The sequence below is a fragment of the Pelobates fuscus genome, chromosome 4 (assembly GCF_036172605.1).
Source record: "Pelobates fuscus isolate aPelFus1 chromosome 4, aPelFus1.pri, whole genome shotgun sequence".
NCBI lineage: Eukaryota > Metazoa > Chordata > Amphibia > Anura > Pelobatidae > Pelobates > Pelobates fuscus.
In genome coordinates, this window is record NC_086320.1 from 10067114 (window position 1) to 10087907 (window position 20794).

The 20794-nt window shown below is 45.3% G+C and overlaps 1 protein-coding gene across 1 annotated transcript in view; it reads right to left on the minus strand.

The window, feature by feature from the left end:
* Positions 1–218: 218 nt before the first annotated feature.
* Positions 219–20794, minus strand: part of LOC134608363 (uncharacterized) — a 48935-nt gene continuing 28359 nt past the window's right edge. The window contains exons 4-8 of the mRNA XM_063451124.1: positions 20344–20507; positions 18355–18628; positions 16061–16224; positions 3714–3987; positions 219–964 (exon numbers count right to left, since the gene is read on the minus strand). Of these exons, the coding sequence (XP_063307194.1) occupies positions 796–964; positions 3714–3987; positions 16061–16224; positions 18355–18628; positions 20344–20507 (1045 nt within the window). The 3' untranslated portion in view covers positions 219–795. The remainder of the gene's footprint in view (positions 965–3713; positions 3988–16060; positions 16225–18354; positions 18629–20343; positions 20508–20794) is intronic.

The window sequence follows — 20794 nt, forward strand, 5'->3', positions numbered from 1 at the left end:
TACTGCACTATCACTGGGCCATTACTGCGCTATCACTGGGCCATTACTGCGCTATTACTGGGGCATTACTGCACTATCACTGGGCCATTACTGCGCTATCACTGGGCCATTACTGCGCTATCACTGGGCCAATACTGCGCTATTACTGGGCCATTACTGCGTTATTACTGGGCCGTTACTTGGTTATTATTATGGCACTATTATTGGGTTATTACTGGGCCATTACTGCGCTATCACTGGGCCATTACTAGGTTATTACTGGGCTATGACTGGACTATTACTGGGCCATTACTGCATTATTACTGGGCCGTTACTTGGTTGTTATTATGGCACTATTATTGGGTTATTACTGGGCCATTACTGCGCTATCACTGGGCCATTACTAGGTTATTACTGGGCTATGACTGGACTATTATTGGGCCATTACTGCATTATTACTGGGCCGTTACTTGGTTGTTATTATTATGGCACTATTATTGGGTTATTACTGGGATATAACTAGGTATCAGTTCTGGTGACATATTTTGTTTCATTGTTATTACCTTGATTGGAATGGGTACCATATATCAGTTCCAGTTGCCATTTTGTTAGACTGATCTACTTGTGAGATCGACCACAGTCAATCACAGCTTAGTCTACCCACCAATTAGCATTTACTGGGAAGGTCCCTAAACTCTGTGGGATACAAAAGAGATACATTGTTGCATACGCGGAAACATGAGCATTTATGCAGATATTGACCATTTAAGTTGTAGCCAAAGCGAGTTCTGTAATGGCAGAAAGGACCGGCCATGGCTAACCTGTTGAGTCATGCTCTGTTTCAATGAAATGCCCATAAACCTCCACTTCACACAGTGTTAGATACTCAGCACGGCCGGGGATGGTCACAGTGACGTAGCGTCCCACCGCTCTACGGCAAGGAATGGGGAGTCTGGCTTGCGATAGGTCTGTGATGGTGCCACATCTAAAGAAGAAACAACATTACGATTTAGAAAGGATTGTATAATAGCCTTCCAAAAATGTCATAATTTTACTCACAAATTAAATATACAATTCTTTTGAAATACTGGTAGCAATACATTTCCCGGCAGAAATTCTACAAGGCCCTGGGGAGATAGCGCAGCTAAGCGGACAAGGGCACATGTAGGAGTGTGGGGATAGATGCAGGGGAGGGTCTTTGACAGTGGGTGTATTGTGTGGGTGGGGGTTAGGGCTATGTGAGCTAGCAGGGGGGAGGTCTTACCTCAGTGCCACTTGGGATTCGGGCCAGTGAACAGCTTCCCGCCCGCCCACCCCGAGTAGGTTTAGTTAGTCACAGCGAGTCGGGGGTATGTCCTTGCCAATTAAGTGTGGTTATGTTAAGGATGGAATAAGTTCCTCATGTTTACATGTCTCAACCTCCCCTGCTTCAAAAGGTTTAACTTTAGGTTGCCTGAGGTCTCGTGCCCATCGAGCGTGGATAAGGTCGGCTGATGGCAGGCATTGGAATATGTTTTTTATGACGGGGGGGGGAGGTGAGAGGCAGTGGTGTTTAGGAGCCACTGCAGGTTTTTATTGGCAAGGACGGGGGGTTCTCTGTATAGCACTGTATGTTGAATTGTTATTTATATATATATGTTGTTTATGTTTTGTTGCTAACAATTTCGTTACAGAAAGAAGAGTTTAATATATGGAGTTATGGGTGTGTTATACAGTAATTTATTTATGTTTTAATAAATGCTGTGGCCTGTTCATCCATACCACGTTGTCTGTCGTTATTGGGGGGAGGTTGAATGGGGTTTAATTATGTTTATGCTGCATCGTAATTCCCCACTACGTACATACATGTAACTTGTCTTGTCCACCTGTTTGTCATTATTATGTAACAGCAAGTATCAGTCTGAGAATTTCTTATCTCTATGGCATGGAGGGGGTTAAAGGTCATATACTCAGGATCTACGTGCAGGATGATTGCCGAACAAATCCTATTAACCAGATCGCTAACATCTTATTTTCATTTACCCATCACAAAAATGTGAAAAATCAACCCAAAAACAGTTGCACTTTGTTGAAGAAATTAAAGGGACACTCCAGGCACCCAGACCACTTCTGCTCATTGGAGTGGTCTGGGTGCCAACTCCCACTACCCTTAACCCTGCTAGTGTAATTATTGCAGTTTTTTTTAAACTGCAATAATTACCTTGCAGGGTTAAGTCCTCCCCTAGTGGCTGTCTATTAGACAGCCACTAGAGGGAACTTCCTGGTTTCTAGCACAGGTTTTCTGTGCTAGAGCGTCGCTGGACATCCTCACGCTGTGTGAGGACCTCCAGCGTCGCTCTATTCCCCATAGGGAAGCATTGAAATTAATTTTCAATGCTTTCCTATGGGGTGCGCTAATGCGCATGCGCAGCATTGCCGCGCATGCGCATTAGGTCTCCTCGGCCGGCGGACGAGATCAGTCTCGCCCACCGGCCGACGTAAGCAGAAGGAGGAGCGGCGGGGGAGGAGGAAGCAGCAACGTGGGACATGTCGCTGCCTCTGGTAAGTCACTGAAGGGGTTTTCACCCCTTCAGCAACTGGGGATTGGGGGGTGGGAGGGAGAGGGACCCTCCAGTGCCAGGAAAACGGATCGTTTTCCTGGCACTGGAGTTTCCCTTTAATAAAAGACTAGCAGGGTGATTTAAAGTTAGAATTATTAAGAGTTATTAAAAGTTAAAGTTAGAATTATTGAGAATTCAAAGTGAATTTAAAATATAGGGCCAAAGTAATTGAACTGGAAGTACAGATGACTTGGAGAATATTTCCATTTTGACCATAAAGGAACTTTATAGAGTTAGGAACAAATATGTATCCCTAACGCTATAGTGCACTAGTCACTGTTAAGGTGAACGGGCCGGCGTTTCAAGGGTTAAAAAGGTCGTTTATTTCCCCCCAGCCAGGGAAGCTCCAGCTGTTGCCTGAGGTCATTGAGATTGATTATCTCAACCAATGTGTAGCAAAACTCTATGCTGTGCTAGTCAGACGATCTCTCTGAGACCATCTGATTGAAGGTGCTGCTATTTCGGCAAAGTGCCTCTAGTGGCTGTCTGTATGATAGACACTAGAGGCAGCTTATTCCTGCAAAGAAAACATTAAGCAATAAATCTGAATCAAGTTTCTTAATGCTCATTATGAATCGTTGGTAAAGAGCTTTGTAAACAAAGGTGGAACCTGTCATATTGGTTTGTTAGAGCAATGGTAATATCACTTCCTTAAAACCAGGAAATCCAGGTTTGCATCGCAGTCAGACTACCTCACCATCAAGTATCTCTCGGCAAGACACCTAATGATATATATTGGGATACCACAGATCCTCATAGATTGGAAGCTTGTTTGAGCAGGGCCTTCTTCACCTCTAAATGTCCCCTTTCTAGCTCTGCGGAATATGTTGGCGCTATATTAATAATAATAATAACGGGTTGGAAATTATCAGTATAATGAATCTTCCAAAAACATGTTTGATGCTTACTGAAATGTTTGACTGACCTGATATGTACTTAGTGATATAACAGTAAACCATTTACCAAAAAGAAAGAAGATCCATTCATATTACAAGAACATTTCACATGGTTTAAGCAGAATAATCATGGAATAAATAGAGGGTTCTTTTTGGAATTCATCCTTCAGAACCTTTATTAAGACCTGACTAGAATCTCATCCTTACAGAGACAATATGAGATTTAATCAGGACTCACACTGGGTTGTTTCCATAAGGAGAATCTCCGACTTTAACCTGGGCTCCTCTCAAACGCTCTGCGCAGCAATCCTGACGGTTCGTTATGGTGATTAAATCAATAATTGCTCTCATTCTCAGATCCAGTTTCCACCATGGTTCGTAGTCATTATTTGTGTGAGTGCAGGGATGGTTGAGGTAGTTTGTGTCATAATTCCCATCGATAGCTCGTATAGCCCCACCAATGCCAAAGTCAGAGCTCTGAGTGACTATACCAAATCCTGCCAAATTTTTAGCTGTCAATAAAACACATGAAATGGATTATTAATGGTCTATTAAGAACAACATCGACTTGTACAAGCAAGCAATATTAAATAAAATTAGCAGAGGGGTCGATACCTGCCTGGAAGAAAGAGAACGGTCAATGCCTGCCTTCTAGGGACCTGCTCCAGTAGGTTGAGGAGTGAGTTCCTACCCAACTTAGCTGGCAACACCGAGTCAGAGGAGACAATGCCTGCCTCCTGCTTCAGTGCCTACCCAGGCCCTGGCCACAATCCACTACCTGTTCCCTCTGTCTGCCACTGCAGCCTTGCTTTACAGAGATTCCCCAACGGAGACCAGCTTCCTGGGGGAAACAGATTTACTGATTTGACCCTGTTCTCAGCGACGCCCCCTTCTAGATTACACACCACTAGAAAGGAGTGCTCCAGGGGCGTGGCCAACTGCCGAAGTAAGCAGTTGCTTGGAGTGAGAGCTCCGTGCTTTGGATGACTTGAAAGCTCACCACTCTCATCACACACAGCCCCACCAGCGACTACCAAGCTTAGGAACTCAGATCCCACGATGGCACCCGCCAAGCAAACTAAATTGACGGATCAAATCCGACCCGTGAGAAAAGACCGCGTGCGGGCTACACAAGATGGCGACGACGGACAAACCTGCTTGCAGCTCGCTGACGGCATTCTCGAGCCAGAAGGGAACTCCTGCCCATACACTGACGCTCCAGTAACGGAGAAACGACTGTACCTTATGCTACAGGACTTTAGGGTCACTCTTCAAGCTGACCTCAAAAGAGCAACTAGTGAAATCAAGAGAGAGATCTCTGACCTGGGTGAACGCACAAATTAGCTAGAAGCCCGCACAGAAGACATCTGCACTGAGCAGAATGCGCTGGCAAACACAGTACAGCACTTAGCGGAGAAACAACAACAGCTCAAACGCAAGCTGGCTGATTTGGAGGATCGATCCCGAAGGAACAATGTCAGATTCCGCGGGATACCTGAAAACGTGGGCATAGAGGAACTCCCCTCATTTATCAAAGGGCTTTGCACAACCTTACAGCCTGACATAGCCGACGGAGCATGGCTACTAGACCAAGCTCACTGACTGCCACGACCACCGAGGTTGGCACAAGATACACCTCGCAATGTGGTTGTTTGATTACATTATTTCACCTCCAAAAACGCTCTGTTAACAGCGTCATGCAAACTTGACAAACTACCTGAACCGTACACTAACATCAATATTTACGCTGACTTATCGGCTCTGACAATGGCCCGGAGAAGGGAGTTCATTACAGTGACGAAAACGCTGAGAAACTACAACATTCAATACAGATGGGGATACCCGACGAAAATACTTATATGGAGAAACGGCAAGAACCGCACAGTAAATGAGCCAGAGGTAGGCATGCGCCTGATACAAGAATGGGGATTGTTCCCAACACAAACAATGGTAGCGGCCGCTACTGCACCACAACAAAGACTGCAAGGAGAATGGAAGATGGCGGGATCGCCGACTAAAGCATAAAAGACTATGCTCCTGGGACTCTTTCCTTCACCCGATAAAGGCTGTGCCAATCAACCTAACATAACTATGAGATACGCAATCCGACACACACGATATAGGGGAAAATGTACATGGATCACTTAATACTAGGTCATGTGTTGTAACTGAATAAGTGAAGCAATGGCGGGAGTAGGGGGGAGATCCAGGGAGTGTTATAATGTTACAATATAAATGTGGGCAAAGCGATGTTAACTATGCAAGGGCTGTGTAATTCCAATTAGCATGTAAGTCATCAACATCCCGCTCCTAACACCGAGCGCACCCGAAGGATGAGCGTAGACACTGGCACGGAATGCTGGTCTGCGTCTCAACCGGAGAAAGCACCGATCGCAATGAGCGGCGCTATGTAAATACTTTAGTTATGTTCAAGAAAGGTTACTTATGTTATACCTATTATTGCTCCTATGTTCCCCTGTCATAACCCCCCAAGCTGTGCTATGCCACCATCAGAACAAACACGCTTCTCACGATTTAGCACGCCACTACCCACACAGTATGGATAACACTTTAAAAATTCTTTCCATGAATGTCAAGGGCCTCAACAGCCCACATAAACGCAGGTTGACAGCCCAGGAAATGGCCAAATCCAAGGCGGAAATAGTGTGTCTACAGGAGACTCACTTTAACATACGCAAACCACCTACCTTCAGGGTCAAACAATTTGCTAAGGCCTACCATGCCATGTCCAACACTAAATCCAAAGGGGTTTCAATTTATTTTCACAGAGACTGGGTTTTAACGCCCACCAAACAATACATCAGCAAAGATGGCAGGCTGCTTATATTAGTGGGCTCATTAAACGGCCTCCAACTGACAGTTGCCTTCCTGTACGCCCCAAATGACACACAGGGATTTTCTGAATAAGGCGTTCTGCAAATTAGATCAATACAAACAGGGCATACTATCGTATGCGGGGACTTTTTTGCACCCCTGACGCACACATAGACATACAGAGGGTTCAAAACCAACCCCTGTCTCTGAGCCGACACTTGGCAAACTTACTAAATTCTTCTGAACATTACGGTGTATGGCGTAATTTATACCCGGGCGTGAGAGACTATACATTTTACTCCCCAGTCCACATGACATACTCCAGGATAGATCTATGCCTCCTTGACAAAAGCACATTACCACACGCCATAGGCATGCACATTGGTCCTATCACGTGGTCGGACATGCCCCTCTGGTAAGAACAATAAAAATACTACATCAGGCGAGAGGGAGAGGCGCTTGTCGCTTAAACGAGGCCCTACTAGAGAACCCGCACCATTTTGCGCGAATGCACGATGCCCTAGACGCATACTTTGAGGCTCACGCACACTGTGAAACCACACTAGCTACACAATGGGTTGCCCACAAGGTAGTTATGAGGGGAGAATTTATTAAGCTGGGAGCCAACACCAAAAGAGCAGCATGCACAGAACAAACCAAACTCACTCAGGAAATAGCTGACACTGAATCTAGCCACAAATCTAAACCATCCAAGCAAAACTATAAACGACTACAGATACTCAAGACCAAACTATGCGATCTGCAATTACAAACAACAGAGAAACATATGTGATACCTGAAACAAACTCACTACACGCTAGGGAACAAAGCTTGAAACAAAAATACCTCCAGTCCAAGATTCCCTACATAGTTTCCAAACGAGGAGACAAGCTTTACAAGCCCCAGGACATAGTGAACACACTAGCGGAATACTATGCATCACTTTACCAACTACACACAGACCCAGAAACACACCAACCTTCCAAGGCTGAAATAGACTCTTTCCTGGAAAGAGTCCCCCTTCCATGCATATCCCCGGACCTTAGCACATACCTAACCAGGCCCTTTACTGACGAAGAACTCAAGGAAGCCATCAAATCACTCCCTAAGCGCAAATCCCCGGGCCCAGATGGCCTCTCTAATTACTACTACATCAAATTTACAGACCAGTTAGCCCCCCACCTCTTACGACTGTTCAATGACATTAAGCAGACTGGAAAAATGCCTTGAGAAATGCTGGAAGCTTTTATTGTCACATTACCAAAACCTAACAAACCTCCTACTCATTGCGCCAACCTGAGACCAATATCACTCCTCAACTCGGACACTAAACTATACGCCAAAATGTTAGCTACAAGGGTCAAAGCACTCTTTCCCACGCTCATCTCTGCTGAACAGGCGGGGTTTGTGCCGGGTAGAAAACACCTGCCACTTTTTAGAACTCATTGACTGGGCAAGCCACTCCTCTCAACAGGGCCTGGTGCTGGCGTTGGACGCCGAAAAGGCGTTCGACCGCTTGCACTGGGGATACATGGAACAAACCCTGGCTAAAATGGGTCTTCCACCGGCTTTCCTAAAAAGTATCATGGCCCTTTATCATCGCCCATCGGCACAGGTCTTCAGTACCGGCTTCCTGTCAGCACCCTTTACAATACACAATGGCACACGCCAGGGCTGCCCACTGTCTCCACTCATCTTTATCCTATGTCTTGAACCCCTGACGCGACTCATAAATGATAACTTTTATGATTCAAGGATTGCCAACCCCGGGCGGCATACAGAAGTTGGCTTTATTTGCCGACGATATACTCATGTTCATAACACACCCCATTAGTTCCATCCCAGCACTTCTAGAACTTCTCAGAGAGTATGGAGGGGTTTCATACTACACGAATAACACCACCAAGACACAAGCACTACCGATCAACTTACCACACCAAACACAAACACAGCTAACCTCTGAATACACCTTTGACTGGCGAAAATCATCCCTTACATATCTGGGGATCAAACTGACGAAAACCCACCAGACCATTCTTAAAAAGAACGATTACATCGTAGTACACAAACTAAAAACTACCCTAGAACAATGGGAGAACCTAAAGATCTCCTGGTTGGGCCGGGTCAATACGATTAAAATGATGGCTCTGCCCCACATCCCATACCTCTTCCGCAATAACGCTACCTAACAAACTGATCAAATTAATGCAATCTGTCATAAATGCGCATGTCTGGAAGCAAAAGCCCCCAAGAGTGGCCCAGCGCAACCTAGGCTTTACCTTCACCAAAGGGGGCCTGGGCCTACCTGACATCAAAACATACTACAGGGCCTCAACTCTAGCACAGGGAGTACACATACTGAGACTTAAGGACAGTTCCCAAAAGCCACTGTGGCTGACACTTGAAGATGCCTACCTGCACCCACAAAACACGTCCCACACACTGTGGGCGAGTGCCCCCGCCAAAACTGAAGGGGCGTACCTTCCACACTGCTCCCGGTTCCTGCTGAGCTCATGGCGGACCTGGAGCCACCTGATTCTGGACCCGCACTTGCTCTTCAGAGAAGCACCATATTCTCTCCAGACCTGCCCGTAGCGGGTTGGATAGCCAGGGGCATACATAAAGTAAAGGACCTACTGGAGGGAAACAAGATCAAAACGTTCCCTGACCTCCAGCAGAAATTTTCTCTACCCCCAAAGGGACATGTGCCTTTATCTCAGAACAAAAAATATATTACTACCTCACACACGCAGAACAAGAGAAGTGTCCAAAGACCCACCCTTGCTACTCAATCAGGTCCTCACCACTAAACTTGGGGAACCTCTGTCCATGTGCTACAATGTCCTTCTGGAGGGCCAATCGTATGAGGAAAGATCCTTTATGAAACAATGGGAGGGAGAGCTAGGCCACCAACTGATTTTGGCACAATGGTACGTGGCAATGGCAAATACAAAGAGCGCATCCAAGAGCCTCTCGCTATGGGAAGCATACTGCAAAATAGCCATGAGATGGTACCTGGTCCCACATAGACTGGCAAAAATTGACAAGGGTTCATCTGAGCTCTGCTGGCGCTGTGAGGGGGTAGCGGGTACCATGCTACACATGTTTTGGGACTGTCAGTTATTGGGAGCATTCTGGACACAGGTACAGGGCTTAATTTCGAGCTCTACCGGCCTCCTTATTCAGTTGCGACCAGAATATTACCTGCTACACATGATACCTGGACTCTCACTGCACCCCCACAAGAAAGTACTAATAAACATACTTACAGTAGCAAAGATCCTACTAGCCCAAAACTGGAAAAGCAAAACAGTACCCGCCATAGCGACAATCACAGACAGGATGGATGTCATAAGCTCCTATGAGCGGATGGCTAGCAGGGTCCAAGGTCAAGAGAATAAGCACGATAAAGAGCTGGAACCTTAGGCCATGAGCTCCCGCACCTCGTAGAGATTCAGACACTACCGACCACAGAGTCGACCTGTCCGACAGTAGAAATAGCAAATAAGGGAAGAAAACTGAGAATCATAAGAACTCTAGCCTGAACGTAAAGACACTGGGTAGCAAGGCTGGGGACTCTACGTCTCCAATCCCAAGTTATAGTTCCCCCCTCCCACCCCCGTGTTCCTGTTCTACCCACAAAATGCCAACACATTATCTAATGCACACAGGTCACATCACGGTGCGAAGCCAACATAGCCCAGGTGCGAATAGCTAGCTCATATTTGTATGTAACAAGATACAATAAATGTCGAAAAATGAAAATACTGAATACAATGAAACAAAATAATGGCAGCTGTACCCGTAATGCAATGACATGTATACCTGGCATAAACAACTGAATGTAATGTACGATTTTTCATGCTGTTGGCGAAATAAAGATTATGTATGGAAAAAAAAAAGAAAGGAGTGCTCCAGAGGTCCGTATTGTCACACAGACTTCATAGCTTATATATTATTTTCTCCTTTTGTGAATCAATGCACATTTATATTTAGGGACCATACAACACGATGACCTCTATTTAATATGTTTGGATAAGCTTTTCTTTTTTTTTTTTTTTTGTAAATCTTTCTTTTATTATGGCATATGCGTCATGGGGTACAGAAGAGAAAGAGGAGGCATTGTGGGATAACATGAGTTAATAATATCAAGATGGTGTGCAATGCACCTCAAAGAAAGATTGCCATGGGTTTTGTTTTTTTGTGAAACAATCATGTAAACAGAGTGGTACAAGCTTGGTTGAGAAGCAAAAGTAATAAAGTTAAGCTTCATATACAGGTCTGGTGGTCATAGCTAAACAAGATATTTTTGTTTTATAACGACATAGGAACAACATAGTAATACAGGCCTGGTAGTATTTGTGGGTCATATGAACACACAGAGGATTATTAAGGCTCAACTGAGCTGATATAGTGGTCAGAGTTGTCCATGCTAAGACATTCTGTTTGAGAGTGACCCTGATTGCAATTACTGGGCAGTTTTAGCTCTCAGGGTTGGGTACACTAAATACTATCGTGATCTGGCATAAACTTTTAACCCATTCAGCAGTATTGTGTCAGGAAGGTTAAACACGAGTTACAGTCTGCTGCTTAGCGTTTGTTATGAGTCAGTAGCGGAGTTGCCGTATTTAGGGGGTAACAGGGGTATCTTAATCGATCAATACACAAGTTATTAGTGTGTAACTAGATAGAGGGTACAAAGGCTACCCTAACTGCAGGCATATAACGGTTTCCATTAGTATCATTATAACAGGCTAGACAAGCTATTCAAGCTAAACAATAAAGGCATGTTGGACTAAGGTGAATGTGACCCTGTCGGGATAACAATCTTGCTACCTCTAGCCGGATCCGTATCAGTAGTTCTATAACTTCATGTTAGAGAAGCTAATTTGTGCAGACTGCACTACATCGCCCGAGGCATGATAGCCGTCGTCGTTGAATCGCCTATCTTCGATGGGGCTTGCGGAGGCAATGCGTCTCTAGATTATACGTTAAACATACATAAAACAAGTTAATCAAAATGCTGGGTCAGACAGTACAGTATCTTAATTGCGTTATAGCTAGCAAAACCAAGGTAAGGGATTAAACTGAAGCAGATAAAAGGTAACGTTAGTGACTCTAGACGGCCATACAATTACAGCAGTGATAAAGCACCCAAGTTCTGTTCGATGTCTAGACTGGTGGCTGGGGTGCGGGTTGTTGAGACAGTTCACCCGATGCAGCTGTGGAGGGTATGCGGCATTAAACCGATACTTAGTTCCCCATACCATCCACAGACTAACGGTCTCTGCGAGCGATTTAATGGCACCCTCAAACAGATGTTGAGGACCTTTTCTGACACTTGCAGGGACTGGGAGCGATTCCTGCCTCATTTGTTGTTTTCGTACAGAGAGGTGCCCCAGAATTCTACTGGGTTCTCCCCCTTTGAGTTGCTTTATGGGAGAAGGGTCCGCGGACCCCTAGATCTCATTCAAGGCCACTGGGAGGGGGAGACAGAGCAAGAAGGGACCCCCATAGTACTGTATGTCCTGGAACTCCGGGACCGCATGGAGAAACTATGTCTGATGGTAAGAGAGAATCTCCAGGTGGCCCAGGGGAGACAGAGGAAATGGTACGATCGGGGTGCCCGGCAGCGGGTCTTCCAGGTTGGGCAGAAAGTGTTAGTGCTCAAACCTGTGAAGGCGAACAAGATGCAAGCGTCTTGGCAGGGCCCGTATAAAGTATTAGCTCAGATGTGTGATACGACCTACCTTATAGCCAGCTGTTCAGATGAGAGGATCCAGCGATCCTTTCATGTGAACATGCTCAAGGAGTATCAGGAGAGACCCGAGAATGTAGCTGCAGTATGTGCCCCGGCTGCAGACGATACAGAGAGTTTACCCTTACCCGACTTGTTAGCAAGGGATTCCCAGACTGACCTTACTAGCCTTGTACAGCTAGGGGACAGATTGAGCCCCACAGAGAAGGAACAAGCAAGACAGCTTCTGTGGGAGAAGCAGGCAACGTTCTCCCAAGAGCCCGGCTACACTACCCTAGCTGTACATAAGGTAGAGACCCCTGGACAGAACCCCCTGCGACAGCCCCCTTACCGTATCCCTGAAGCAGTCCGAGAAGGAATGCGGAAGGATATACAGGAGATGACCCAGCTTGGGGTCATTGAACACTCCGATAGCCCTTGGGCTTCGCCTGTAGTCCTGGTGCCTAAGAAAGATGGGACCACCCGGTTCTGTGTGGACTACAGGCGACTCAACGAGCGGACCACCACTGACGCCTACCCGATGCCCCGGGTAGACTAATTACTAGATCGCATTGCCAGGGGACGTTATCTGACCACCATAGACCTGTGTAAGGGCTACTGGCAGATTCCCCTGGCCGAGGATGCTATCCCCAAGTCGGCCTTCGTCACCCCATTTGGCTTGTACCAGTTTAAGGTCATGCCATTTGGGATGAAGAATGCCCCGGCTACCTTCCAGCGCATGGTGGATAGGCTCCTCGATGGATTCCAGGAATTTGCTTGTGCATACCTGGATGACATTGCGATCTACAGTGAGTCCTGGGAGGAACACCTGGTGCATATAGGGGTGGTACTGGATAAAATTCGGGCCGCTGGCCTGACATTGAAACCAGAGAAGTGCCATCTAGGCATGGCTGAAGTGCAATACTTGGGTCACAGAGTGGGGTGTGGGAGCCAGAGACCAGAGCCAGCTAAGGTAGAGGCGGTAGCTAACTGGCCCACACCTATCACTAAGACCCAGGTGTTAGCCTTCCTGGGGACAGCAGGGTACTACCGACGCTTTGTCCCAGACTATAGCACTATTGCTAAGCCCCTGACCGACCTGACTAAGAAGAACTTGCCTAAGCAGGTCCTGTGGTCTCCGGCTTGTGAAGCTGCGTTCCAGGCACTGAAACAAGCCCTTGTAACTGCCCCTGTCTTGGCTGCCCCAGTCCCTAACAAACGCTTTCTCGTCCACACAGATGCTTCCGTGTATGGACTGGGGGCTGTGTTGAGCCAAGTCGGGGAGGATGGAGGAGAGCACCCTGTCGCATATCTCAGTCGAAAGTTGTTACCCAGAGAAGTGAGTTATGCGGCAGTGGAAAAGGAATGTTTGGCTTTGGTCTGGGCACTGAAAAAGTTAAGTCCCTACTTGTATGGGCAAGAGTTTTCCCTAGTGACTGATCATAACCCCCTCGTTTGGCTTAACCGGGTCTCAGGAGACAATGGGAGACTACTGAAATGGAGCTTGGCTCTACAGCCCTATAATTTTACTATCAGCTACAGACCCGGTAAGCTGAACGGGAATGCCGACGGACTATCACGGCAAACCGACGTCTCCACCTCCTCCTAGTCCGGTCATCCCAAAGTTGACCCGCTAAAGGGTCAAGCCGGGTCTGCCGGAGTGTCCCACAGGGGGGGAGCTGTGTGACAAAACCATCCGGTTGTCTGTTATATTGGATTCGTCTGTTTGGCTGTCCGTGCATATAATGACTGTTTCCCATAGCCCAACCGTACAAACTACTATTTTGACCGAACAAAGCTGCCGAACGGATGGCCACCCAGACTAAGAAGTGTGCTGCTGGTTAACCTCTTGATCCCAATTAGAACGTTGTGGTTAACCGCAGACACTTCTCAATTAGACCGACTTCAGGGTGGCTGTCGTTCGTATGTCGACCACGAGGCAGCGGCCATTTTAAAACGCACGAAAGCACAGCGGTGTTCGGCACGGATTTCATGGAACTAAAAACGGACACTCGTGCTGCTGCCGAACACCGCTGAACCAACTGGTCGCTTAGCTGTCTCGACGAGCCCGTACGAACACCGGCTGTTCGGTAGTTCTACTGCATACGAAAGTACTGAACCCAGGTAGCCTTCCCATGGAGTCAATCGCATACCGAAGGACTGTACGAACTTTGACTCCATGGCGATTGAACTATACGCATAGGATCTGAGCGCTATTCGCCAATAATATGCCCTCAGATCCCGGCTATCTGGGGATATGTGATACGAATGTAGAATATTCGGTTATTATAAAGTTATATATTTTTATGTACTTTCTGTGTTTGTGTTTAAAATGGCGATGTGCCTTTGTCCTGGAGATAATTGCATTACTTCCCAATTATCTCCAGGGCAGAGGGGAGGGAAACATAATGCATTGTGGGAGAAGTCTGTCTGAACTGTACTTTTGTCCTACTGTAATTACAGTCTTCCATTTGGTCCCCTAGAGGAGTGTCCACCAAGTGGAAGACCCGCATAAATATGGGCGGGTAGCCCACAGTAAAGCCAGATCTTGTTTGACCCTCAATACGGAGCTTCTGTCTCGTTTGTGGGGAAGGGGAATTACTATTGGAACAGCGCTTTCGTTATTTTTAGCTGTGGAAGGAGTTCGACTGGATTGCTGATCGGGAGTTGCCGTGTTCGTATGCTCCGTTTGGGAGTTTGACGGTCGGCTGAATTAAACATTGCATTTCTGGATGGAGGGGATTATCTACTAAACGGCGGCTTTAGTACCTCAGGGATCTGTACTTGGACCCATTCTCTTTAATATTTTTATTAGTGATATTGCAGAAGGTCTTGATGGTAAGGTGTGTCTTTTTGCGGATGATACTAAGATATGTAACAGGGTTGATGTTCCAGGAGGGATAAGCCAAATGGAAAATGATTTAGGTAAACTAGAAAAATGGTCAGAGTTGTGGCAACTGACATTTAATGTGGATAAGTGCAAGATAATGCATCTTGGACGTAAAAACCCAAGGGTAGAGTACAAAATATTTGATAGAGTCCTAACCTCAACATCTGAGGAAAGGGATTTAGGGGTGATTATTTCTGATGACTTAAAGGTAGGCAGACAATGTAATAGAGCAGCAGGAAATGCTAGCAGAATGCTTGGTTGTATAGGGAGAGGTATTAGCAGTAGAAAGAGGGAAGTGCTCATGCCATTGTACAGAACACTGGTGAAACCTCACTTGGAGTACTGTACACAGTACTGGAGACCCTATCTTCAGAAGGATATTGATACCTTAGAGAGAGTTCAAAGAAGGGCTACTAAACTGGTTCATGGATTGCAGGATAAAACTTACCAGGAAAGGTTAAAGGATCTTAACATGTATAGCTTGGAGGAAAGACGAGACAGGGGGGATATGATAGAAACATTTAAATACATAAAGGTAATCAACTCAGTAAAGGAGGAGACTATATTTAAAAGAAGGAAAACTACCACAACAAGAGGACATAGTCTTAAATTAGAGGGACAAAGGTTTAAAAATAATATCAGGAGGTATTACTTTACTGAGAGGGTAGTGGATGCATGGAATAGCCTTCCAGCTGAAGTGGTAGAGGTTAACACAGTAAAGGAGTTTAAGCATGCGTGGGATAGGCATAAGGCTATCCTAACTATAAGATAAGGCCAGGGACTAATGAAAGTATTTAGAAAACTGGGCAGACTAGATGGGCCGAATGGTTCTTATCTGCCGTCACATTCTATGTTTCTATGTTTCTATGTTTCTTTACCTACCTCGCGGTCCGTGTCGTAACAATTTTGTTAGACTGTGATCTACTTGTGAGAATGACCACAGTCAATCACAGCTTAGTCTACCCACCAATTAGCATTTACTGGGAAGGTCCCTGAACTCTGTGGGATATAAAAAGATACATTGTTGCATAAGCGGAAACATGAGCATTTATGCAGATATTGACCATTTCTGCTGTAGCTAAAGCGAGTTCTGTAATGGCAGAAAGGACCAGTCATGGCTAACCTGTTGAGTCATGCTCTGTTTCAATGAAATGCCCATAAACCTCCACTTCACACAGTGTCAGATACTCAGCACGGCCGGGGATGGTCACAGTGACGTAGCGTCCCACCGCTCCTTGGCAAGGAATGGGGAGTCTGGCTTGCGAGTAGTCTGTGACAGTGCCATATCTAAAGAAGAAACAACATTACGATTTAGAGAGGATTGTACAATAACCTTCCAAAAATATAAATTTTACTCACAAATTTACAATTCTTTTGACATACTGGTAGAAGCAATACATTTCCCGGCACAAAGTCTACACGTTACTTATCCTATCCACCTGTTTGTCATCTGTATGTAACAGGAAGTATCAGGCTGGGAATTCCTGAACTCTAAGGCATGAAAGGGTGTGACAAACGTGCCTATACCACAAGCTTCTAGAGGAGCCTGCTAGCTAGCCTCCTGCCCAAGGACTATGGGCCACATCCAAAGACCCCGTTCGGGAGTTAACCTGCCCGGGATTTCCCGGCAGCTTTGCCTTGGTGCCCCTGGTCAGGGACTTTCCCTGCTTTGGAACTGAACCAAACGCTGGCTCCCTGGCGGCTGTTTGCATGAGGAAACTCACGAATGGTCCTCAGCGGTACTTCATTTCGATATGTGGTTCCCGGTCACCTCAGCTGTACTTGGCTGTGAATGTAATGGAAAATTTTTTGGCATGAGGTGACCTTGCGGTTCCTGGAAAACTTCGTCCGGGGTTTTGAACCATTTTGCGATCCGCCAGGACAGAGTTTTTCAGAAGGAAGGTCCCTGCGACTAAGTGGAACAAACACCTCCTGAGAGCCAGGTGGAGCACCCCGTATTTACTGTCAAAGCACACATTGCTCTACAACTATGTTGGTCATAGGACCACGTGTGCGTCCGGTCAGAAATTTGACACAATGGCGTTTCCCCTATGCTGCATGGATCTGAGCACTATTTGGACAACTTGGGAGCTCAAATCAGGGCTGTTTGGGGATGTTTGACATGTGGAATTATTATATGTTTTTATGATGTTTTTGGGTACGTTTATGTTTTTTATGCCTTGTGTTTGCCTCTCTGTTCCTGGGAGATAATTAGCTTACCGGTCTTTAACTCCATTATCTCCCAGGCACAGAGATCTTTGGGAGGGGTTTGTATTGCATTGAATAGAGACCACGTGCTGGGAGTTATGTATATAAGCAGGCGGTCTGCCACAAGAGGGTTAAAGGTCAAATACTTAGAGAGTTAGCGATCTGGTTAATAGGATTTGTTCAGCAATCATCCTGCACGTAGCTCCTAACTGCGGCCAACATCTTATTTTCCTTTACCCATCGCAAAAATCAACCCAAAAACAATTGCAATGTTGATGAAATAAATAAAACTAGCATGGTGTTTTACTAAAATGATAATTATTGGAAATTCAAAGTGAATTTAAAATGAATTTAAAATTTAGGGTCAACGTATCTGAACTGGAAGTACAGCTGACTCTCAGAGAATGTTTCCATTTTGACCCTAAAGGAACTCTATAGAGTTAGGAACACACATATGAATCCCTAACGCTAGAGTGCATTAGTCACTGTTAAGGAAATCAGGCCAGCATTTCAGGGTTAAAAAAGGTAGTTTAGCGCCTGTTTGTGTGAGATCATTGAGATCGATTATCTCAGCCAATCTAATGCTTTCCCATAGGAAAGCATTGGCAGGCTAGTGTTCAGACACGGAAAAACACTGCCCTATGCCATCTGATTGAAGGTGCTGCTATTTCATGAAAGTGGCTCTAGTGGCTGACAGTATGATAGACACTAGAGGCAGTGTATTCCTGCAAAGAAAACATGAATTGCAATAAATCTGAATCAAGTTTCCTAATGCTCATTATGAATCGTTGGTAAAGAGCTTTGTAAACAAAGGTGGAACCTGTCATATTGGTTTGTTAGAGGAATGGTAATATCACTTCCTTAAAACCAGGAAATCCAGGTTTGCATCGCGGTCAGACTACCTCACCATCAAGTTTCTCTCGGCAAGACACCTAATGATATATATTGGGATACCACAGTACCTCATAGATTGGAAGCTTGTTTGAGCAGGGCCTTCTTCACTTCTAAATGTCAATTTTCTAGCTCTGTGGAATATGTTAGCGCTATATTAATAATAATAACTGGTTGGAAATTATCAGTATAATGAATCTTCCAAAAACATGTTTGATGCTTACTGAAATGTTTGACTGACCTAATATGTACTTATATCTGAGATCTGACTAGAATCTCATCCTTACAGAGACAACATGAGATTTAATCAGGACTCACACTGGGTTGTTGCCATCAGGAGAATCTCCGACTTTAACCTGGGCTCCTCTCAAACGCTCTGCGCAGCAATCCTGACGGTTTATTATGATGATTAAATCAATGGTTGCTCTCATTCTCAGATCCAGTTTCCACCATGGTTCGTAGTCATTATTTGTGTGAGTGCAGGGATGGTTGAGGTAGTTTGTGTCATAATTCCCATCGATAGCTCGTATAGCCTCACCAATGCCATAGTCAGAGCTCTGAGTGACTATACCAAATCCTGCCAAATTTTTAGCTGTCAATAAAACACATGAAATGGATTATTAAGGGTCTATTAAGAACAACATCGACTTGTACAAGCAAGAAATATTAAATACAATTAGCAGAGGGGTTGATACCTGCCTGGAAGAAAGAGAACGGCCAATGCCTGCCTTTTAGGGACCTGCTCCAGTAGGTAGAGGAGTGAGTTCCTACCCAACTTTGCTGGCAACTCCGAGTCAGCGGGGGCATAGAGGCCTCTGTGCCTACCCAGGCCCTGGCCACAATTCACTACCTGTTCCCCCTGTCTGCCACTTCAGCCTTGCTTTACAGAGATTCCCCTACGTCTCCAATCCCGAATTATAGTCCCCCCCCCCCCACTCCCGTGTTCCTGTTCTACCCACAAAATGCCAACACATTATCTAATGCACACAGGTCACATCACGGTGCGAAGCCAACATAGCCCAGGTGCGAATAGCTAGCTCATATTTGTATGTAACAAGATACAATAAATGTCGAAAAATGAAAATACTGAATACAATGAAACAAAATAATGGCAGCTGTACCCGTAATGCAATGACATGTATACCTGGCATAAACAACTGAATGTAATGTACGATTTTTCATGCTGTTGGCGAAATAAAGATTATGTATGGAAAAAAAAAAGAAAGGAGTGCTCCAGAGGTCCGTATTGTCACACAGACTTCATAGCTTATATATTATTTTCTCCTTTTGTGAATCAATGCACATTTATATTTAGGGACCATACAACACGATGACCTCTATTTAATATGTTTGGATAAGCTTTTTTAAATTATTTAATATTATGATATTGGGGCAGGGCTTGAAGACTGACCTGAGCAGATGCACGATCGATGGGTTCCTTGCCTTTACTAATTAAACCGACGGTTTCCCTCATCCCCGTTGCCGGGAAAAACAACCCTAAGTCGCCTACCCAACATGGAAAGAAAAACACAAAAACAGAAGTTTGATACCCCCAGGCAGAGCGTTAATATCGGCGATCTTTTCCGCCAAATACACAGTGCCAGTGGGCCAAAGATGGTTGCTAAACTTGAGGATTACTTAGACTCCTCGGAGGACTTCAGCCTGACAGACAACACAGGCGGATTGCTTCCCTCAACCTTACTGCAAATGGTACTGGACCATTACTGCACTATTACTGGTCTATTACTTGGTCATTACTGGGTTATTACTGAGCTATTACCGGGCCATAAATGGGCTATTAATGGGCTATTACTGCATTATTACTGAGCTGTAACTTGGTTATTATTACTGCACTATTACTGGGCTAATACTTGGTCATTACTGATCTATTACTGAGTTATTACCAGGCCATTAATGGGCTATTACTGGGACATTACTGCATTATTACTGGGCTGTTACTGGGTTATTATTACTGCACTATTAATGGGTTATTACTGGGATATAACTAGGTATCAGTTCTGGTGACATATTTTGTTTCATTGTTATTACCTTGATTGGAATGGGTACCATATATCAGTTCCAGTTGCCATTTTGTTAGACTGATCTACTTGTGAGAATGACCACAGTCAATCACAGCTTAGTCTACCCACCAATTAGCATTTACTGGGAAGGTCCCTAAACTCTGTGGGATACAAAAGAGATACATTGTTGCATACGCGGAAACATGAGCATTTATGCAGATATTGACCATTTCTGCTGTAGCCAAAGCGAATTCTGTATTGGCAGAAAGGACCAGCCATGGCTAACCTGTTGAGTCATGCTTTGTTTCAATGAAAAGTCCATAAACCTCCACTTCACACAGTGTCAGATACTCAGCACGGCCGGGGATGGTCACAGTGACGTAGCGTCCCACCGCTCTACGGCAAGGAATGGGGAGTCTGGCTTGCGAGTAGTCTGTGACAGTGCCATATCTAAAGAAGAAACAACATTACGATTTAGAGAGGATTGTACAATAACCTTCCAAAAATATAAATTTTACTCACAAATTAAATTTACAATTCTTTTGACATACTGGTAGAAGCAATACATTTCCCGGCACAAAGTCTACACGTTACTTATCCTATCCACCTGTTTGTCATCTGTATGTAACAGGAAGTATCAGGCTGGGAATTCCTGAACTCTAAGGCATGAAAGGGTGTGACAAACGTGCCTATACCACAAGCTTCTAGAGGAGCCTGCTAGCTAGCCTCCTGCCCAA